Raw genomic sequence first — 23,987 nt, forward strand, 5'->3', positions numbered from 1 at the left:
CTCCCCAACCTGGGCCTTTCATACGTGCTAGCCCTAAAGCAGTGTAATGCCCCTTAAATTCTCTGCTGCCTTCAGAATGGCTTGACACTTACTTCCTTTAGGAAGCTTTTGCTGGAATCTAGACACCACTAACAACTAACCAGTGGATCTATACTCATGTGCATATAGCGCAATAGTTCCTTTTTAAAAAAAAATAACATAAACAATATTTTACTAACATTACTGTTACATCTGAGAATTTACCAGTATTTTAAGATAACTATTTTTAAAATTTTATTTTATTTGTTTACTTTTTATACAGCAGGTTCTTATTAGTTATCTATTTTATATATATTAGTGTATATATGTCAATCCCAATCTCCCAATTCATCCCACCACCACCCCGCCCCCAACTTTCCATCCTTGGTGTCCATACATTTGTTCTCTACATGTGTCTCTTATTTCTGCCTTGCAAACCAGTTCATCTGTACCATTTTTCTAGATTCCACATATATGTGTTAATATACGATATTTGTTTTTCTCTTTCTGACTTCACTCTCTATGACAGTCTCTAGGTCCATCCATGTCTCTACAAATGACCCAGTTTCGTTCCTTTTTATGGCTGAGTAATATTCCATTGTATATATGTACCACATCTTCTTTATCCATTTGTCTGTTGATGGGCATTTAGGTTGTTTCCACGACCTGGTTATTGTAAATGGTGCTGCAGTGAACACTGGGGTGCATGTGTTGTTTTGAATTATGGTTTTCTCTGGGTATATGCCCAGCAGTGGGATTGCTGGGTCATATGGTCATTCTATTTTTAGTTTTTTAAGGAATCTCCATACTGTTTTCCATAGTGTCTGTATCAATTTATATTCCCACCAACAGTGCAAGAGGGTTCCCTTTTCTCCACACCCTCTCCAGCATTTATTGTTTGTAGATTGCCTGATGATGCCCATTCTAACTGGTGTGAGGTGATACCTCATTGTAGTTTTGATTTGCATTTCTCTAATAATTAGTGATGTTGAGCAGCTTTTCATGTGCTTCTTGGCCATTTGTATGACTTCTTTGGAGAAATGTCGATTTAGGTCTTCTGCCCAGGTTTGGATTGGGTTGTTTGTTGTTTTTTAAATTGAGCTGCATGAGCTGTTTATATATTTTAGAGATTAATCCTTTGTTTGTTGATTCATTTGCAAATATTTTCTCCCATTTTGAAGGTTGTCTTTTCATCTTGTTTATAGTTTCCTTGGCTGTGCAAAAGCTTTTTTTTTTTTTTTTTTTTTTTGTGGTACGCGGGCCTCTCACTGCTGTGGCCTCCCCTGTTGCAGATCACAGGCTCCGGAGGCACAGGCTCAGCGGCCATGGCTTATGGGCCCAGCCACTCCGCAGCACGTGGGATCCTCCCAGACCAGGGCACGAACCCGCATACCCTGCATCGGCAGGCGGACTCTCAACCACTGCGCCACCTGGAAGCCCTGTGCAAAAGCTTTGAAGTTTCATTAGGTCCCATTCTTTTATTTTTGTTTTTATTTCCATTACTCTAGGAGGTGGGTCAAAAAAGATCTTGCTGTGATTTATGTCAAAGAGTGTTCTGCCTATGTTTTCCTCTAAGAGTTTTATAGTGTCTGGCCTTACATTTAGGTCTTTAATCCATTTTGAGTTTATTTCTCTCTATGGTGTTAGGGAGTGTTCTAATTTCATTCTTTTACATGTAGCTGTCCAGTTTTCCCAGCACCACTTTTCTTTTTTTAATAAATGTATTATTTATTCATTTATTTAATTTTTGTCTGCCTTGTGTCTTCGCTGCTGCACGCGGGCCCTCTCTAGTTGCTGAGAGTGGGGGCCACTCTTCACTGCGGTGCGTGGGCTTCTTATTGCGGTGGCCTCTCCTGTTGCAGAGCATGGGCTCTAGGTGTGCAGGCTTCAGCAGCTGTGGCACATGGGCTTCAGTAGTTGTGGCTCGCGGGCTCTAGAGCACAGGCTCAGTAGTTGTGGCACACGGGCTCAGTTGCTCCGTGGCATGTGGGATCTCAGACCAGGGCTCGAACCCATGCTCCCTGCATTGCCAGGCAGACTCCCAACCACTGTGCCACCAGGTAAGCCCCTCAGCACCACTTATTGAAGAGACTGTCTTTTCTCCATTGTATATCCTTGCCTCCTCTGTCATAGATTAGTTGACCATAGGTGCATGGGTTTATCTCTGGGCTTTCTATCTTGTTCCATTGATCTATGTTTCTGTTTTGTGCCAGTACTATATCATCTTGATTACTGTAGGTTTGGAGAATAGTCTGAAGTCAGAGAGTCTGATTCCTCCAGCTCCATTTTTTCCCCTCAAGATTGCTTTGGTTATTTGGGGTCTTTTGTGTCTCCATACAAATTTTAAGGTTTTTTGTTCTAGTTCTGTAAAAAATCCCATTCGTAATTTGACAGGGATTGCATTGAATCTGTAGATTGCTTTGGGTAGTATAGTCATTTTCACAATATTGATTCTTCCAATCCAAGAACATGGAATATCTCTCCATCTCTTTGTGTCATCTTTGATTTCTTTCATCAGTGTCTTACAGTTTTCTGAGTACAGGTCTTTTACCTCCTTAGGTGAGTTTATTCCTAGGTATTTTATTCTTTTTGTTGCAGTGGTGAATGGGATTGTTTCCTTAATTTCTCTTTCTGATCTTTTGTTGTTAGTGTATAGGAATGCAAGAGATTTCTGCAACTTTACCAAATTCATTGATTAGCTCTAGTAGTTTTCTGGTGGCATCTTTAGGATTCTCTATGTATAGTATCATGTCATCTGCAAACAGTGACAGTTTTACTTCTTCTTTTCCAATTTGTATTCCTGTTACTTCTTTTTCTTCTCTGATTGCTGTGGCTAGGACTTCCAAAACTATGTTGAATAATAGTGGCGAGAGTGGACTTCCTTGTCTTGTTCCTGATCTGAGAGGAAATGCTTTCAGTTTTTCACCATTGAGAATGATGTTTGCTATGGGTTTATCATATATGGCCTTTATTATGTTGAGGTAGGTTCCCTCTATGCCCACTTTCTGGAGAGTTTTTATCATAAATGGGTGTTGAATTTTGTCAAAATTTTGTCAAAAGCTTTTTCTGCATGTATTGAGATGATCATATGGTCTTTCTTCTTCAATTTGTTAATATGGTGTATCACATTGATTGATTTGCATATATTGAAGAATCCTTGCATCCCTGGGATAAATCCCACTTGATTTACCTTTGATTTAAGGTGTCTGATCCTTTTAATGTGTTGTTGGATTCTGTTTGCTAGTATTTTGTTGAGGATTTTTGCATCTGTATTCATGGGTGATATTGGTCTGTAATTTTCTTTTTCTGTAGTATCTCTGTCTGGTTTTGGTATCAGGGTGATGGTGGCCTCGTAGAATGAGTTTAGGAGTGTTCCTTCCTCTGCAATCTTTTGAAAGATTTGAGAAGGGTGGGTGTTAGCTCTTGTCTAAATGTTTGATAGAATTCACCTGTGAAGCCATCTGGTCCTGAACTTTTGTTTGTTGGAAGACTTTTAATCACAGTTTCAATATCATTACTTGTGATCGGTCTGTTCATATTTTCTATTTCTTCTTGATTCAGTCTTGGAAGGTTATATCTTTCCAATAATTTGCCCATTTCTTTCAGGTTGTCCATTTTACTGGCATAGAGATGCTTGTAGTAGTCTCTTAGGATGCTTTGTATTTCTGCGGTGCTTGTTGTAACTTCTCCTTTTTCATTTCTAATTTTATTGATTTGAGTCCTCTCCCTCTTTTTCTTGATGAGTCTGGCTAAAAATTTATCAATTTTGTTTATCTTCTCAAAGAACCAGCTTTTAGTTTTATTCATCTTTGCTATTGTTTTCTTTGTTTCTATTTCATTTATTTCTGCTCTGATCTATATGATTTCTTTCCTCCTACTAACTTTGGGTTTTGCTTATTCTTCTTTCTCTAGTTCCTTTAGGTGTAAGGTTAGATTGTTTATTTGGGATTTTTCTAGTTTCTTGAGGTAGGATTGTATTGCTGTAAACTTCCCTCTTAGAACTACTATTGTTGCATCCCATAGGTTTTGGATTGTCATGTTTTCGTTGTCATTTGTCTCTAGGTATTTTTTTTTTTGCAGTACGCAGGCCTCTCACTGTTGTGGCCTCTCCCGTTGCGGAGCACAGGCTCCAGACGCGCAGGCTCAGCGGCCATGGCTCACGGGCCCAGCCACTCCATGGCATGTGGGATCTTCCCGGACCGGGGCATGAACCCGTGTCCCCTGCATCGGCAGGCAGACTCTCAACCATTGTGCCACCAGGGAAGCCCTCTAGGTATTTTTTGATATACCCTTTGATTTCTTCAGTGATCTCTTGGTTATTTAGTAACGTATTGTTAAGTCTCCATGTGTTTATGTTTTCTTTGGTTTTTTTCCCTGTAATTGATTTCTAATCTCATAGCGTTGTGGTCGGAAAAGATGCTTGATATGATTTCAGTTTTCTTAAATTTACTGAGGCTTGATTTGTGACCCAAGATGTGATCTATCCTGGAGAATGTTCTGTGCGCGTTTGAGAAGAAAGTGTAATCTGCTGTTTTTGGATGGAATGTCCTATAAATATCAATTAAATCTATCTGGTCTATTGTGTCATTTAAAGCTTGTGTTTCCTCAGTAATTTTCTGTTTGGATGATCTGTCCATTGGTGTAAGTGAGGTGTTAAAGTCCCCCACTATTATTGTGTTACTGTCGATTTCCTCTTTTATAGCTGTTAGCAGTTGCCTTATGTATTGAGGTGCTCCTATGTTGGGTGCATATATATTTATAATTGTTATATCTTCTTCTTGGACTGACCCCTTGGTCATTGTGTAGTGTCCTTCCTTGTCTCTTGTAACATTCTTTATTTTAAAGTCTATTTTATCTGATATGAGTACTGCTACTCCAGCTTTCTTTTGATTTCCATTTGCATGGAATATCTTTTTCCATCCCCTCACTTTCAGGCTGTATGTGTCCCTAGGTCTGAAGTGCGTCTCTTGTAGACAGCATATATATGGGTCTTGTTTTTGTATCCATTCAGCAAGACTGTGTCTTTTGGTCGGAGCATTTAATCCATTCACGGTTAAGGTAATTATCGATATGTATGTTCATATGACCATTTTCTTAATTGTTTTGGGTTTGTTTTGTAGGTCCTTTTCTTCTCTTGCGTTTCCCACTTAGAGAAGTTCCTTTAGCGTTTGTTGTAGAGCTGGTTTGGTGGTGCTGAATTCTCTTAGCTTTTGCTTGTCTGTAAAGCTTTTGATTTCTCCATCGAATCTGAATGAGATCCTTGCCAGGCAGAGTAATCTTGGTTGTAGGTTCTTCCCTTTCATCCCTTTACACATATTGTGCCACTCCCTTCTGGCTTGTAGAGTCTGTGCTGAGAAATCACCTGTTAACTGTATGGGAGTTTCCTTGTATGTTATTTGTTGCTTTTCCTTTGTCGCTTTTAATAATTTTTCTTTGTCTTTAATTTTTGTCAATTTGATTACTATGTGTCTCGGCGTGTTTCTCCTTGGGTTTATCCTGCCTGGGACTCTCTGCACTTCCTGGACTTGGGTGGCTATTTCCTTTCCCATGTTAGGGAAGTTTTCGACTATAATCTCTTCAAATATTTTCTCGGGTCCTTTCTCTCTCTCGTCTCCTTCTGGGACCCCTATAATGCAAATATTGTTGCATTTAATGTTGTCCCAGAGGTCTCTTAGGCTGTCGCCATTTCTTTTCATTCTTTTTTCTTTATTCTGTTCCACAGCTGTGAATTCCACCATATTGTCTTCCAGGTCACTTATCCATTCTTCTGCCTCAGTTATTCTGCTATTGATTCCTTCTAGTGTACTTTTCATTTCAGTTATTATATTGTTCATCTCTGTCTCTTTGTTCTTTAATTCTCCTAGGTCTTTGTTAAACATTTCTTCCATCTTCTCGATCTTTGCCCCCATTCTTTTTCCGAGGTCCTGGATCATCTTCACTATCATTGTTCCAAATTCTTTTTCTGGAAGGTTGCCTATCTCCACTTCATTTAATTGTTTTTCTGGGGTTTTATCTTGTTCCTTCATCTGGTACATAGTCTTCTGCCTTTTCATTTTGTCTGTCTTTCTGTGAATGTGGTTTTCATTCCACAGGCTGCAGAATTGTAGTTCTTCTTGCTTCTGCTGTCTGCCCTCTGGTGCATGAGGCTATGCAAGCTTCCTGATGGGAGGGTCTGGTGGTGTGTACAGCTGGGTGTTGCTCTGGTGCGCAGAGCTCAGTAAATATTTAGTCTGCTTGTCTGCTGATGAGTGGCGCTGGGTTCCCTCTCTGTTTGGCTTAAGGTGACCCAGCACTGGCGCCTACCTGGCTCTTTGGTGGGGCTAATGGCAGACTCTGGGAGGGCTCACACCAAGGAGTACTTCCCAGAACTTCTGCTGCCAGTGTCCTTGTCCCTGCAGTGAGCCATAGCCACCCCCCCCCCCCACAACAGGAGACCTTCCAACACCAGCAGGTAGGTCTGGTTCAGTCTCCCCTGCGGTCACTGCTCCTCTTCCCCTGGGTCCCGATGCACACACTATTTTGCGTGTACCCTCCAAGAGTGGAGTCTCTGTTTCCCCCAGTCCTGTCGAAGTCCTGCAATCAAATCCCCTAGACTTCAAAGTCTGATTCTCTAGGAATTCCTCCTCCTGTTGCTGGACCCCCAGGTTGGGAAGCCTGACATGGGGCTCAGAACCTTCATTCCAGTGGGTGGACTTCTGTGGTATAAGAGTTCCCCAGTTTGTGAGTCACCCACCCAGCAGTTATGGGATTCAATTTTATTGTGATTGCGCTCCTCCTACCGTCTCATTGTGGCTTCACCTGTGTCTGTATGTGGGGTCTCTTTTTTGGTGAGTTATAGTGTCTTCCTATCAATGACTGTTCAGCAGTTAGTTGTGATTCCAGTTCTCTCACAAGAGGGAGTGAGGGCACGTCCTTCTACTCTGCCCAAGATACCTATTGATAATTTTTTCTAGTTTTAAAAAAAATTTTTTTATTGAAGTATAGTTGATTTACAATGTTGAGTGAATTTCTGCTGTACAGCAAAGTGATTCAGTTATACATTTATATATTTTTCATATTTGTTTCCATTATGGTTTATCACAGGATACAGAATATAATTTCCTGTGCTATACAGTAGGACCTTGTGGTTTATCCATCCTAGATATACTAGATTGCATCTGCTAATCCCAAACTCCCAATCCTTCCCTCCCTCTTGGCAACCACACATCTGTTCTCTATATCTGTGAGTCTGTTTCTGTTTTGTAGATATGTTCATTTGTGTCATATTTATTTAATTGTTTTAAACTTATTTATTTGGCTGCATTGGGTCTTCGTTCCTGCGCACAGGCTTCTTTAGTTGTGGTGAGCGGGGGCTACTCTTCATTGCAGTGTGCAGGCTTCTCATTGCGGTGGCTTCTCTTGTTGCAGAGCACAGGCTCTAGGCACACGGGCTTCAGCAGTTGTGACTTGTGGGCTCTAGAGCGCAGGCTCAGTAGTTGTGGTGCACAGGCTTAGTTGCTCCATAGCATGTGGGATCTTCCCAGACCAGGGCTTGAACCCGTGTCCCCTGCCTTGGCAGGCGGATTCTTAACCACTGTGCCACCAGGGAAGCCCATTTGTGTCGTATCTTAGATTCCACATATAAGTGATACCATATGGTATTTGTCTTTCTGACTTACTTCACTTAGTATGATAATCTCTAGGTCCATCCATGTTGCTGCAAATGGCATTAGTTCATTTTTTTTTTTTTTTTTTGCGGTACGCGGTCCTCTCACTATTGTGCCCTCTCCCATTGTGGAGCACAGGCTCTGGACGCGCAGGCTCAGTGGCCATGGCTCATGGGCCTAGCCGCTCCACTGCATGTGGGATCTTCCCGGACCGGGGCATGAACCCGCGTCCCCTGCATCGGCAGGTGGACTCTCAACCACTGCGCCACCAGGGAAGCCCTAGTTCATTCTTTTTTATGGCTGAGTAATATTCCATTGTATATAAACACCACATCTTCTTTATCCGTTGCTCTGTCAAGGGACATTTAGGTTCTTTCCATGTCTTGGCCCAGTAGTTTCTATATGTGTGTATAGTTAAGCTGTATCTGCATTTCAAAGTGTTTATTGTGTTAAACATTGATACGGTATAGGCCACTCAGTTGAGAGGAAATTTGACAGGTTAGGGTGCACAGGGACTGGCATCCAACAAGTGGACTGGCCCAAGTTACTACTTACTAGGGGTGTGATAACTAATTACCTAATCTGGAGACCTCCGTTTCCTCATCTGTAAAATGAGGGTAATAGTAATTACCTCCTGGAGTTGCAGAGAGGATTAAACGTACAGCAGTTAGCCCAGTGCTAGAAAATGGTAAATTTGATATATGGCACTACTACAACTGTCACTAGAAATATAAGCCTGTTTTAGATCATGTGCTTTGCAAAGCAGAACTAGTTGTCTTTTTAATAAAGGAGCATAAAAGTGACATATTTTTCCTATAAACTATTATATACATAATAGTTAAAATCTTGGGAAATTAGATCTCTCTCCTCACTTTTAAATATTACAATATATTATTTTTTTTCTTCTCTTTGAATAAGTTAGGTAACCTAAAATTTACTTCCCCTTCCATGTTAATCTTTTTAACAAGTGGATATTGCTTTTTAATATTCTAAGAATTGGAGTTAAGTACCTGGTTATATCTGTGATATGTCTGTCTTATTTTACACAAGCTGTCTTCCCATAAGTAAAACTCAGAAAGATGTGCTCCAATTTGAGAATTAGCTGATGCATGCAGAAGAAATTCACTCATCAATGTATGGGCATGTTCTGATGAGAGAATAACTGGCTGATTTCAGAAAGGAAAAAGATGACCTAGTCCATTTTAACTGCTGATGGAAAACATCCTTACATTATGTTGTCAGAGACCTGAGGGTAGAAAGTGTGTACTCCTTTTTGGAATTATAACTAAAATGATGTGACTCTGGAGGACCCACAGTATGAGAACATGCTACCAAAAAGATCACTTTGTCTTCTGGGAAGGATACTAAATAGCAGGGCATGGGGCTAGACCACAGATGTTTGGCTTAACAGTTCACAGTTGAGGATGGTAGGTAGTCTCAGAAAATTATAAAGTGCCTCTGCTGAGCCCGTTACCACTAAGATTCCACCTACGTGTGCACTACTTATTCACCTTCCTACATACTTGAGCCTTAGTGACCTGTCAGCAGAGGGTGTCTGTGACAGTTACATGAGAATGGCCTTATTTGCTTAGGATTGTGTGTGGGTGTTGAACACGGCACTTTTAGCATAAATTTATGAGGTGCAAGCTTTTAATGCAAAGATGACTCATAAGGTTTCAGAATGTGTAAATATGAAGCACAATCTAACTTATACCGTCACTGGTACTCACCCACAGCAAAACTAGCCTGGGCTGATTACCAAATTGTTTGGACTACCAGGAAATTCACAAAGTTTGTCACTCTTAATAGGCTGATGACAAAAATTCTTGGGTTGATTGTAACACTTGTTTGGCGCTACCATCTTAAACCAGTGTTACACGTACTTAATCTGCATTTTGCAATATTATGTTTGATGGCAGCATTCAATTAACTCTATTTCCGAGATTGTGAAGAAGTCAATTCTTTTGAGAAGTTACACTGGAAAACTTAAACAGACAGCAATTGTATAATACAGTAAAAAAAATTAGAGGCAACAGAAAAAGGATCATAACTAAACATTTGATATTGATGTTGAAATAAAACTAAGATCAGCATTTTTTGTGATTCGTTTCTGATGAATCACAGAACTCGCATTTCTCTTGCGAGTTTTATGCAATTGCTACAAAAATGTCATAAAAATTTCCTTTAACTGAAGATGAACTGGTAGAGAATAGACCTTTAACCTTATTGGGAGCAATACTTGGAAGTAGATTATTTAGCTGTCAGAACAATAAAACCTTGGAAACTGTGACCAAACAGATACAACCAGGAGACCCAGAATTCAATAGGATATTGTTTTAATACTTCAAAATGTTGTGGCCCCTAGAAGACAGGCAGAATATGAAAGAATAAAAATATAAAGGATCTTAACCAATTTTGTAAATGGAATCAACCATTATTCATAGTTCCCTTAAAATTGCTATTGATACCATGTATAAAATAGATAACTAATGAGAACCTACTGTATAGCACAGGGAACTCTACTCAGTGCTCTGTGGTGACCTAAATGGGAAGGAAATCCAAAAAAGAGGGGATAGATGTATACATATAGCTGATTCACTTTGCTGTGCAGTAGAAACTAACACAACGTTGTAAAGCAACTATAATAAAAATTTAAAAATAAATAAACTTATGGCTAGAAAAAGATTTATGTTGAACTTAAAAAGTTAAACACAGTAAGTTTTTGGATTCTAACTTTATCAGTTGATTGTGAACTTACAAAATAAATTTCTGATTAGCTCTGCATAAAAAATTTAAAACACCATAGAGGTGTTTTTTTCCTTTTAAAAAAAATTTCGTATGTCAGTAGAAACAAAGGCCAGAGAAGAGGTTTTAAAGCTTTAACTACTGCATACTCAGAAAGTAAGAAAAACACTGGCATTTAGCTTTTGATCACTCCTATGTAAAATAAGAATCATAGAGTCACTAAAGAAACAGTCAACAGGAAGGATTTTTGAGATTAAACATATTTACAATAAAAACAAATTTCTGGACATTGGATCATTCTTTTATTAACTTTGGAGGCCCACTTGAGAATCTCATTTATGAGAACACCCACAGATAACAAATAAATAAGCCTGTATTCCCTGAAACGCCACCCATGCACACAGCTGGACCATAAGTTGGTTTTTAGTTAAATAGCAGCTACCATATTTGGTCTTATGCTTCAAGCTGTTACAAACACAACGCGTTTGCTCAATTCTAACTTCAGCTTTTTACTAACTGAATTCATTTCCTATAAGAGACAGACCTCCTAGTTTCATTAGGTTAATGTCTTGTTGATTTTCTTTTGAAGACTCAGTGCAGTATTAAGTGAAGTCACCAGCAAAATGGGTACTGTGTCAGTAATACTTAAAACATTTGAGTAGCCAAGTGAGCAGACCATATGTTAGGAAATTCCATGCATGCTTATTTAGGTTTCAAGTCTTTCAATACCATCAACTATAATTGTAAAGGCACACTAGGTGCTCATAATCACCAAATCTTAAAGCTTTTACCCAAGTGGTTTTACTAATTAAGGACAGGAAAAAGCACTTTTTTCCCCCTGCCTTCTGATAGGTTCAACGGGACTGTCAAAAGAATGATTATTCATGGCAAGCATTATTTTCAAGCATTCAGCTTAATAATTTTTTAAAAAGTGACCTCAAGTTGAAATGTACTACCATTATGACTTTATAAGCACACTCCATCTCTTTCTGTTAACTGTTCCAGTCCTGGCTGATCTCGAGTCTCACTCACTAAATGTGCTTTCTTTCACCTGTAAAGTATCTACTACCATAATACCTACTGAACACAGAATGCAGTTAAATGTCAGTTCCTTATTCATCCCTCTGTAACACACTGAAATTTGGATTTTATCTGAGTGGTAATAGTTCCCATTCAACTAGGTATTGGGTTCCCAAAGGGCAAAGACCATGTCTTATATTTCTTCTGTGGCCTCCACCCTCACCTGAGTGTGTGGCTCAGCACTGAAGCTCTTTATTCATCTACCAAACTCATCAATTACAATTTTGTTGCAAAGCGTCTGCTAATTCTCTACCACAGGTTAGTTGAATTTCATATAATTAGCACTTAATACTGAGACCAAATCACATTAAGACTTTGCAAATATTAGCATATCATGAATGTTAAATCCTAATGTTCCCCCTTTTATTTATTAATTTAGTTGGTTAGACATGGTGGGTAGTTTTCAAAATGTAACATTCTCTTAGGTGAGAACAAAATAAACCAAATTCTCTCTCTGACAGACCAGAGTACCTGTCTGCCAAATAACTTTATAAAAATGAAGGTAGCTGACAATAATATTTAGTCTTAAGGTATAATAAGCCCCTGGCCCCTAACACTCAAGCCCAGACCAAATGAGAGAGGGGAGACAGGTAGGCTAATACTACTGTGAGGAGTGCTATGCAGAAAGCTCTATAAACAGAGGTACGTGAGGCACACAAAGTCTTTATTGCCACAGGAAGCAACTGCACTCATCCCACGTCACCAACAGCTTTAATAGTCACAGAAACGCAGACTTCACGTAATAAAGTACAAAACAGACTTGGGGAGAAATGGTCCCTTGGACTATATTGGTTGTAATACTGAGGTAACCAATTGACCTTGTTCAGTGAAAATACCTCTAACACAATGAAAAAAATCAACTAGTTATAACATCCAATTCATATATACAATTCAAATAAAAATATATATTATTTGCTTCAATGTATAGCAAGTTTAATACATTAGTGTTTACAAAATAAAAACTGTATTCTACTGAAATTTTTCTTGTGCTTCCCCCTTATCACTAAGCATGAAAGACCAGAAAAGTATGATACTTAAGGAAACTTATTTATGGATTTAAAGATGCAGTTTGTGCGGTCATGAAAGACAGACAAATATTAGTTGTAAGATTACCACATCTTTAAAAATTTTTGCTTATTAAAATCTACAAACTTGAACCATAAGACACAATTAAAAAAAACCCACAGAATTTCTCAAAATAGATTAGAATACAGGAAACGTTTCATGAAACTACTGAGATACTAACCAGTTCTATGGCTAATATTAAAAACTGAACAATCTATGTAAATCGTATTCATACTATTTCTATGCACAGTGAACAATACAATCACAATAATCAACCTCAAGCTAGCAACAAAGTTGCAAAGTCCATAAAAAGCTTCTTCGGTGGGCAAAACACTATGGTACAATTAAAACATTTAGGAAGGAAAAAAAGCCTTTTAATAGTATAAAAGTTGTTTACTGGTGTTTCTACTGTAAAGCTATTCTACAAATCAAAATGAAAAAGGAATTATATATGTGACAGTGATCAGAGACTACAGTGCAGACGTTTCATCTAACATTTGGCTGATGAATTTTAGTATAATAGATTATAACTTAATATTTTTTACATAGTTATGACCTAGAGCAGAACCGAAAACAACACAAAAAACACATATTCCAAGTCAATACACTCTTCTCAGCAATATCTGGGTTTAGATGAATCTGAAGGAAGTAGGTAAAGCTGGCAAACATCTTCTCTTAAACCAACAGAAAAAATGTAAATTGGTAGAAGCAGTATTTGTTTTTCCCTATGGATTCCAATGTGAAATTCTAGTAAGTATGCAAGTATGTTATTAACATTTAAGCACACCCTCATATATAGGCATACAACCCATTAATTAAATAGGGGGAATTAAAACAGATTTTCAAGTTAAAATGAGTTTTAAGAAAAAACTGCATTCATAAATCTGAAAAGTATATGAAAATGAAATTGTAAAATAAATAATATGTGTCAACTAAACCTCCATAGAAATATGCCTGCAAATGTGGATGCACTGATTGTCTAAACTTGTGATGGTCTGCATGGGAAGACATTCCCCAGGGAGAGCCATCTAGCTTCTCTGACTCTGGTGCGTAGAGAAGAATTTCTGGATATAAAACAGTACTTACTCTACTATATATTATAGCCTTTGTTAACAGTCACCATCCTTATCACATTTAGGGTTAACTTACTATGTCTTAATCTATATAACACATTCTGAAATAATAATTTTAAGTCAAGGCTTTTACACATCTGTCCACTTGTTTCTAGTTCTCTGTCCAACTAATAGCTTCCTATTTTTGTTATACCTTAAGTAGCTATCATAAAATGCAACCTGGGTCAACTAGGTAAGAGAGGTTTTTCTACTCTATTGCTCATTTTTTTGACCTTACTCCAGTATTTATTAACTATGTGCCTAATTAAGCCAGTAAAAATGACATGTGACTACTATGAAATGACACATTTCCTATTAAACAAAATCAGTTTTATCAGATATTAAATCTACAACATTTTCCTGACTTAAATTGAGTATTTGCTTTCCATTTTTCCAAAGTCATTACAACTTTGCCAATAACTACATCACTTAAACTTTCTTTTTTATGACTGCAAAGATTCTAAACTCTGACATACAATATTTACACAAAACACACTTAAAGTAGACAATGAAATTTCAAGTAAGATAAACTGTATCCACACCTATTGGCCCAAACAGGTCTCAACATCTAGATTTTACTTCTATAAATTATACAAATACATTGTACATTCTTAAATAATTAATGCTTACAATATTAATTTGTAAGCCGTTCCACATAAAATGACTTACAGAGGAATGTGGATCAGTATTTCTGTTACAGATTGTAACATTCTCTTAATTTTCTTTTGTGGCTGTAGTTTTGTCTTCCTGGTTTCCACTGATTACTCTATCAGTCCTTAAGCTTTGGCTATGAAATCTGTTTGTGCTGAATGAGGCAACATTGGTTATTAAGGCTTATTTCTATGATGGAGCATTATCCTTAAATCTGATGCCATTTCCAGAGAACAGTGGGAGAATCATAGCTATCTTGAATCTTCAGGCTCTGTTTTGATGACTTTCTTTTCTAAAGTAAAAGCTGAGTGAGGGTAGTCTTTTAAAATCCCCAGGCTCTCTGTATAAAAAGAGAAACACAAAATGTATTGATATTTTAAATCAATGGTCACAAAAAAACAAACTTAAAAACAAACCCCCAAACTCCAAAGCAAGCAGTATCAATTATTCATGACTCTGCAATTCCATATAAAATTTTTATGTTTACAGAGTTGAGGTTAAGAGTTTGGATTCTGGATTTATATTCCATTTCTGCCAATTACTAGCTGTATACATCTCTGGGCAAGTTACACACCTCTCTAAGCCTTAGTGTCTTCACCTATAAAATGGGGATAGTATCTACACAGGGTGATATGAGACTTAAATCATAAAATGTATATAAAGCACACAGCATATAGAACCTACTGATTTTTATTTAATGCTTGGTCCAAAGTGATACATAACATATATAAAATAAAACTGGTCACTCGTATACAACAAAGTTATTGTCTAAAATATTTACTATCAATGAAGACATGAGGCAGAAAAACAACTTCTATGTTTAAACATGGAACTATTTTTAAAAGTTTCTCTACCCATGAAACCTTAAGGTGGGAGAAATAGGGATAAAAGAATGAAGATTCTATTTTCACAGGACTCATTCCTTGGAATTACATGAATAATTATTTCAACCTCAAACAAATACTACAGAATGACAATAAAATGTAATATTTACATGAAGTACTAATACTGGGGGATACACACACACACACACACACACACACACACTTTAAAAAGGATTCTAGAAAAGTAACCAACATTAATAGCTTATCTGAAATTAGGCAGTTCACTTCATGACTTTCCCTCTCTATACAGAAATTCAGCATAAGAAGAGGAATAAAAATAGCAGCTACCATTTACTGAGTTCCTATCAGCCAGGCAATGCCTATAGGCTATCTTGTTTAATCCTCATAACTATTCTATGAGGCAGAAATTATTTCTATTTTACAGATGAAACAAGTGACTTCAAGTAACTCCTAAAGTTACTTTAGCTCAAAGATTGGATGATACCAGATTCTTTCAAATGGTGTTGGTGTCTAAAACTTTAAGTCTGTATAACTCACTTTACTTGGATAAAAACATGAAAACACCAAACTATAATAAGGAACAGCTTGTCCTTTTATGGAGCTCAGTTTACTTCTGAAATACAAATATCATCCCCCAAATGCAGCTGCATGAAAAGTTTAGATTTGGGTACACAAGGTTTTCTTAGCAGGACAGCAAACATATAGTCCATCAATTTCATATTATGAAAGGCTGGAAAAGGGAATTACATAACTGAAACCAGCCATTTATTATCTGGTTCAGAATTGTGTATAAAGTCACCATTCATGTAATAGCTAATCAAAATAATCTCAATCTTCAAGAGCTTTTCCCTGTCAGTCCTTTGGAATATCATGTTCTCAAAAAGACTGGCTATTAATATGGCAATCTGTTACTTCCAAGGGGAGAAAACGGACTAGTAACATCATTAGTAATGACCCTTTTTTAAGGAGGGGGACAGTGGAAGTTAGGAGATTAGAATGGAAAGACGCTTTATTCAAATATTACTCCCTCTACGCACATCCCACATTCTCACCTGATGAGTGGGACTTGGCCTCACTGGAGTAATGTCTACTGAGCTCCCCATCCACCACAAAATGATGGAGTTGTCTGTTCTGTAAATTAGGCATTCGGAGGTTCAAAGGTCTTTCGCCTAATGAAAAGAAAAAAAAAGCAATATGAGTAATTAAAGACGCATCATGGTTTTTCTTAAAAATAAGTTTTCACAGATCGCCTGAACACTCCTTAGGAAATAAGTAAGGAAAGTCGACAGGCACAGGAAGAATTTAAATAGCTGGAGAAATATCTAAAATAATAGTTTAGGAGGAAAATGGCAACTCATGCTACTCTCAAGATCTACCATTCTGCCAGGACATTTTGAAGAGCTAATCACAAACTAAAGAAAAGACTGAGATTTCCAGTATGCACTCCAGCTCTGGCAGATAATGCATCACCTCTGTGGGGCATTTTCTTACTAGTGCAACCATTTTACCAAGGCAGGTCACTAACCACATAACAACAAATACTACAGAGACAGAGATGGCTTCAAGCCAACTGCCCATTACTAGAACAACAACAACAACAAAACCTATGGCAAATCCACGAAAAAATATAATTAGAACAGATATGGTATAAAAGGTTTCATATGCCAAATCATACTCTATCATAAACCTAAATCCATCATACTTAGCAAATTGTTGCCCTACACTGGATTATCCTGGGGTCACAAATTAGAGTCATCAAATCATTTATTAATCCTTTGCATCTTAACTCCAGTCTTTTTTAAAAAAAAATTAACTAATTAATTATTTTTGGCTGTGTTGGGTCTTTGTTGTTGCGCGCGGGCTTTCTCTAGTTGTGGCGAGTAGGGGCTACTCTTCATTACAGTGCACGGGCTTCTCGTGGTGGCTTCTCTTGTTGCAGAGCACGGGCTCCAGGCGCAAGGGCCTCAGTAGTTGTGGCTCGCAGGCTCTAGAGCCCAGGCTCAGCAGTTGTGGCGCATGGGCTTAGTTGCTCCACGGCATGTGGGATCTTCCCGGACCAGGGCTCGAACCCGTGTCCCCTGCACTGGCAGGCGGATTCTTAACCACTGCACCACCAGGGAAGTCCCTTAACTCCAGTCTTAACTGTCAAGGATGACTGGAGAAGTTAAACAAGATTTCCACTAAAAAGTTTCTGTAATATTTTAAAAAGGAAGAACGTTCTTTGCCAGTACTCTGATCTGCTGATGTGTAATGTTTTACTCTATAGTTGAAGAATGCTAGTTAAGATGGTATTCTTACTTAGAAAGAAATCTTATTTTTTTGACGACAGTAACCACTCTCTGAAAAAAGTATAATAATACATTAAAAAAAAAGTCCTACAAAATTGTTTTTCTTCAACCACTATCACTATTTGAAACTAGAGGATCTAGTCCTATACCTATATGCTATACATCTCCCTCCACTCAAGTGCAAGCTCCAAGGGAGCAGGGAGCTTTATTATTCACTGCTGCATTTTCAGTGCCTAGAAGTGTGCCTGGCACATAGGAGATACTAAAAAAATATTTGTTGAATGAGTGAATGACAATGACTTGGGATTTTCTTCACATGTGGATACAAAAAAATGAAATCATTTTTAAAATGGTAAAAATGCTCATGAATCAAAACTTTCTACACCTGTGTTTAAGAGAACAATTTCCAAAGTATACACCACACAAAATATTTTCATAGGGACTACAGGCCAATGTGAAGACTGAAAGAAGACAAAATTTCTACAAGTCTCTCCATTCTTATACTGTCTCTTCAAATCTCTGTACTCTGTCATAGTACTTTAGAAGCAGTCACCACATTCTCTTAGGAACCAAATGTTATAAATTTCAGACAAATCTGTTTATGAAATCTAAAAAAACCAAAGTTTTAATCTGTTAAAAAATGATAAACATCTCCCGTGGAATCCATTTCTTCAGGAAAAATGATCTGTACTGTTTACATCTCCCATTCCCATCCACCCTCTACAAAATACATGTCAATCACATGTGCCAGCTATTATTTAGGGATAATAAGGTTAAAAAAAAAACTCTACAAGTTATATTTGCAGGAAGAATTCTTTCATTTTTAGAAAAAGGGACAATTTAAAAATTAATTTTGATAGAGAACCTATAAAATAATCTCCATAAAATATCAAGTTTAAAAAAAATCAGCAATTTTTTGTTTCCCTTTGAAGTGCACAGAGTAGCTGGCTCTAAAGGTGTGGGTCACTCTAAAGATGTACCTTGTCCATCAGCGTTATCAGAAGTCAAGCCATTAGGGCTGTGCTCTTCTGAGCTTTGCCTGTAAAGTCCTGCACACAGTCTTCTTTCAGCATGCTGCAGTCTGTCATAGCCAGCTTGGGTGCAAAGGAACTCCATCTGCTTTGCCATCACCTTTTCAGGCTGCTAGTAAGTAAAGTGAAAATAAAGTAACTAAAACATTCTAGATTTTTTTAATGGTTTAAAGATGCCAATTTCAGACTGCAGCAAATATATTTAGTAGTCATTAAAATTAGTTCATACTTCATGTGGTATACACGTTCCATAAATATGCTCTGATGTCTATATCATCATGTTAAAACACAGAATGTTAGATTTTGTACGAAAGGAGAAAAGCTTTCTGCTCAATTCTGTAAAGAGAATTCCATTCTAGCTCAAAAGCAAAATAACCTTAGCTTTGTTTTCTAAGATACCAAGTCCTTTTAAAGATTTTTTAAAAAAGGAACCTCAGAGCAACAGCAACATCTGTTATAAACTGCTTCTAAAACACAGGGCGAAGTCTTGGCATTTTTATTTTAGGATCTGGCACTACACAAACTCTGATATGATGACAGTATATTTGGGGGAGAAAAGGTGTAAAACGGCTGTCTAGAAGAACAAGACAAACACACCTCCCTCTAAAATTAAGCAATGCAAATTATGCAGAAAAACATCAGTGCCAACGCGGATCTTCACCTTCATCATGGAATGAAACTGCAGTATTTTCCAACCCATCATAAAAAGACATGTTTTAAAGTACACAATTAGTTGGCTGACATATACATTTATCTCTGCATGTGTTCTCTAAGTCCCTTCTCTATGCACTGCTCTAAATTACCTATGTGTGATAATACCTATGACAGTCAAAGCAGTGATATTCTGCCAAGGAGGTAATAGTCAAAATACACAGATAGGAATCACTGCCATGCTATATAGAAGAGCAATACAAGGCATCTACTATATAAAATTATATGTATGTTACAAACAATCCTGATTCACAGTAGTAAAAATCAACAGGTGAAATATATTAACTCATAGAAAAAGATGAAAGCTTATACTATTATTCTGAATCAAATAAACGAATGGATAAAGAAGATGTGACACATACATACAATGGAACATTACTCAGCCATAAAAAGAAACGAAATTGAGTTATTTGTAGTGAGGTGGATGGACCTAGAGTCTGTCATACAGAGTGAAGTAAGTCAGAAAGAGAAAAACAAATACCGTATGCCAACGGTATTTGTGTGTTGGCACACAAATGTTGTGTTCCATATGCCAACATATGGAATCTAAAAAAAAAAAAAAAAAGGTTCTAAGGAACCTAGGGCCAGGACAGGAATAAAGACACAGACGTAGAGAATGGACTTGAGGATACGGGGAGGGGGAAGGGTAAGCTGGGACAAAGAGAGAGAGTGGCACAGACACATATACACTACCAAATGTAAAGCTGATAGCTAGTGGGAAGCAGCCGCATAGCACAGGGAGTTCAGCTTGGTGCTTTGTGACCACCTAGACGGTTGGGATAGGGAGGGTTGGAGGGAGACGCAAGAGGGAGGAGATATGGGGATATATGTATATATATAGCTGATTCACTTTGTTATAAAGCAGAAACTAACACACCATTGTAAAGCAATTATACTCCAATAAAGATGTTATAAATAAATAAATAATAAATAAATAAATAAATAAATAAACGAGATCAAAAGGAACCATAACTTCAATTCATTTAAATTTGTAACTAATTAATTAATAAAATTTCAATAAGATTTCTGAGGGGGAAATGTATTTTTCATCCTCTTAACCTGAAAACACAAAACTTGGCACTACTAAATCTGACCAAAAGCAGTCACTAGTGAGAAGATCTACAGGAATAAAACTTACAGTACTTTCTAAAAGGCAAAAATGACTTTTTAAAATGTTAGTTTCTGTGTACACGATTAAATAACTTAGCAGCAAAAGCACCTGAAGCTACATATTAATTAACTTTTCATTATACATGAATTGAAATGATTCAACAATAGTTACAATGTTGACTATTAGTATATTATTGAGAACTAGAACTATTTTATCTCAGAGTTGTATTACACACATAATCAACATGGCTGTTTTCCTGGTATCAAGTTGCTTCTTTCTTAAGTAGAGAATCTGTATTAATTCTTACAAAACTTCAAAGAATAAATAAGTAGCAGATGTCGGGTTCTGCTCACAAAGCAAACTAAACCTAGCTGATACTGCTATCTCACTGATAACAGCTGTGGATCAGGTGACATCGTAAAAACAACCAGAAATAAATTCAGTCTTTGGATGAAACTGAATTTAAAACTGAAGCTAGTCGAAGCAGCCATTTATTTTTTAACCTACAGATGCTGTTATGAAATAGTAACTGGTGGTTGACGTTACCTGTGAACTAAGAGCAGCGAGTTCCTCACTCTTAGCTTTAGCCTGCTGGAAGAGTGTCTGCACAGAGTCCTGGAAATCTGGAAACCCATCCTGTGGGTCAAAGAATATGTCCTTTTTACTTTAAAATAACCATATTATCAAAAACTCAGAAAATGAAGTAAAGAAATCCACCTTAATCCTATTACCTGAATAATCATGATTAAGATTTTAATGTACAATACTTGATTTCAGTCTCTCAAGGTACAATTACCTTATTTCTACAGTTGTAACCTCAATAAAAACATAAATGAAAAAGATTAAAAGTTTATACATCCACAGTGTTTTACACTGGAACATAGATTTTATGATCATTGACAATAATGATTATACAACATTTCATCTGGTGGTCTGACAGTTTAATCACTATCTTCATATTGGACACTTAGATTATTTGCCTTATTTTTGGTTTTATGAAAAACACTGCAAAAATATTTTCATGGAGACAGCATTTTCCATAGTTTAGATGATCTAATACAATAGGTTCCCAGAAGTAGAATTAGTACAAAGGGATGAACATTTTTATGTCCTTTACATATGTTACTCAAGGGCCTTTATTGCTTTATTGTATCATAAGCAATATATGACAGTTTTCCTTGCCAGTACTGGGTGTTGTTTTCTTAATTGTTGCCAATTTATACTTTTGTTTTGATAATCAAAAAAGTTTTTAGGGCTTCCCTGGTGGCGCAGTGGTTGAGAGTCCGCCTGCCGATGCAGGGGACACGGGTTCGTGCCCCTGTCTGGGAAGATCCCACATGCCGCGGAGCGGCTGGGCCCGTGAGCCATGGCCGCTGAGCCTGCGCGTCCGGAGCCTGTTGCTCTGCGACAGGAGAGGCCACAACAGTGAGAGGCCCGCGTACCGCAAAAAAAAAAAAAAAAAGTTTTAATTTTGTATACTATAGTTGTATATACTTATATTTTACTTTGTGACTTCTTCTATTACTATACTATTCAAAAAGACATTCTCCTTTAGAGATTTGAGAAGTACTCAAATCTACCCTCTAGTTTTCTAAAGCTTTATTTTATTGCTTCTTTTGTTTTAAAAATTTAACTCTCTATCCCATCTGGAATTTATTTTGTTATATGTAATGTGGTAAAAATCCAAAGTAAATTCCCAACCTGAATTTCTGCAGAATTCTTCCATGCTGACTTGTGATTTCTCCTTTACCAGTTCAAAGGACAGGTGATAGGGCTTTGGAATTAGAAAGACCTGCACTTGTGTTCCGATTCCACCACCACTTACTAGCTACATGACACTGGATGAGTAACTTAACCTTTCTGAACTTTAGTTCCTTCATATGAATAATAAGGATAAGAGAACCTATCTATTAGGGTTGTTGTGAGATAAAGTAAATGAGATATTGCCTTTAGCATACAATAACTGCTGAGTATCAGTGTGTATTCTTATATATTCTTATTTATATGTATTCTTATATTAAATAGTACATTCTTATATTAAACGTAAGTATATTCTTTTTTTTTTTTTTTTGCGGTACACAGGCCTCTCACTGCTGTGGCCTGTCCCGCTGTGGAGCACAGGCTCCAGACGCACAGCCTCAGCGGCCATGGCTCACGGGCACAGCTGCTCCACGGCATGTGGGATCTTCCCGGACCGGAGCATGAACCCATGTCCCCTGCATTAGCAGGCGGACTCGCAACCACTGCGCCACCAGCGAAGCCCCTAAGTATATTCTTATATTAAGTAGAGTGTACTTGGGGCACTGTACTCCTGCACAACACTGCAACTTAAATTATTTCCATTTTATACCATACACACACACACACACACACACACATATGCAAATACGTTTACTAATTTTATCAAGGTTTTTTTTGGCCTGTTTAGTGCTCCACATGAAATTTATAACTACAAACATCATGACAGCATGGTTTTACTAACTTTACTGAAAACTACTCAAGGAACCCTCAAAGACATTGTCATTAACTTCCAAAACGTTTCTCTCCTTGTTTGATAAAGCTGTATATTTGTGGCAAAGGGTGAATAATGAAAAACTGAAGTTGTTATATAATAACAGAGCAGAAAAAGTTGTAATAATAACAAAATATGTACCTTATTTGAAATATGAAACACTGGTTCAAAGATTTTCCCCATTGGGGTCTTTTCAAAAAATTATTTCTCCACTGCAAATCTCATGTTTTCAAATACTTCATCTACCAAAGTTCATTTCCTAGGTAATAATTAATTTCCCATTTTTTAAAATCCAAAGACATGAAATAAAATAATTAGAATCAAGAACAAATAAATTTAACATCTTGAAATAGTCTTATGTAGCTCCATGGTGGGTTATACAATCAGCCTTTTTAAATTATTAAAAATAGCCACCTTTCTAGGCCCCTACAAGACCAAGGACCCTGGGCTTAGAGGAATGTATAGAATATAATCATTAACTGAGCTAGAATGAATTTTATACAAGTATATATACTTGAAATCTAAATGAAAAGTTCACTTTTCTTAGTCATTCCATTTTTCTCCTAAGAATTTACTTAGGCCTAAAAATCCAGCTTTATCTTTAACAAACTCTCCTTTAATTTAAGTTCTGAAGTTCAGTGAGGTAAGCTAGTAGGAGATTTAGAAAACAACATCAGTAAGAGGAGCTATCATTTTTCAGGTGCCTACAATGAACCAGTTCCTGACTATGTTCTGTAATTTACTTATATTGTCTCATTTAATCCTCACACAAACAACCCTGGGTTTCCCTAATTTTACAGCTACAGAGATTAGCTTCAAAGCCTATGCTAAAATCACAAAATCCTTGAGTTGCCACCTTTATGAGACTCACAACAGTAAGTAGAGGCATTTCTTTTATTTCCTTTACTTTAGAAGACAGATCCAAAAAAAATATTTCTGTGATTTATGTCAAGGAGTGTTCTGCCTGTGTTTTCTTCTAGGAATTTTATAGTATCCGGTCTTACATTTAGGTCTTTAATCCATTTTGAGCTTACTGTTGTATATGGTGTTAGAGAATGTTCTGATTTCATTCTTTTACATGTAGTTGTCCAGTTTTCCCAGCACCACTTACTGAAGAGACTGTCTTTCTCCACTGTATAGTCTTGCCTCCTTTCTCGTAAATTAATTGGCCA

At 37.2% G+C, this 23,987-nt stretch overlaps 1 protein-coding gene and 1 long non-coding RNA gene across 4 annotated transcripts in view; one reads left to right on the forward strand and one right to left on the reverse strand.

Moving 5' to 3' along the window:
• LOC114896774 overlaps window positions 1-23,987 on the forward strand; it is a 115,119-nt gene that overhangs the window by 61,485 nt on the left and 29,647 nt on the right. The gene's annotated exons all lie outside the window — the stretch shown is intronic.
• Window positions 12,136-23,987, reverse strand: part of NAB1 (NGFI-A binding protein 1) — a 45,285-nt gene continuing 33,433 nt past the window's right edge. For all 3 annotated transcript variants that reach the window (XM_029225119.1, XM_029225120.1, XM_029225121.1), the window contains 4 exons: window positions 20,850-20,939; window positions 18,431-18,593; window positions 16,215-16,331; window positions 12,136-14,657 (listed from right to left, as the gene is read on the reverse strand). In XM_029225119.1, coding sequence (XP_029080952.1) covers window positions 14,569-14,657; window positions 16,215-16,331; window positions 18,431-18,593; window positions 20,850-20,939 — 459 coding nt within the window. In that variant the 3' untranslated portion in view covers window positions 12,136-14,568. The remainder of the gene's footprint in view (window positions 14,658-16,214; window positions 16,332-18,430; window positions 18,594-20,849; window positions 20,940-23,987) is intronic.

Source organism: Monodon monoceros, unplaced genomic scaffold (genome assembly GCF_005190385.1).
Source record: "Monodon monoceros isolate NGI ecotype Baffin Bay Population unplaced genomic scaffold, NGI_Narwhal_1 Super_Scaffold_16, whole genome shotgun sequence".
Taxonomy (NCBI): Eukaryota; Metazoa; Chordata; class Mammalia; order Artiodactyla; family Monodontidae; genus Monodon; species Monodon monoceros.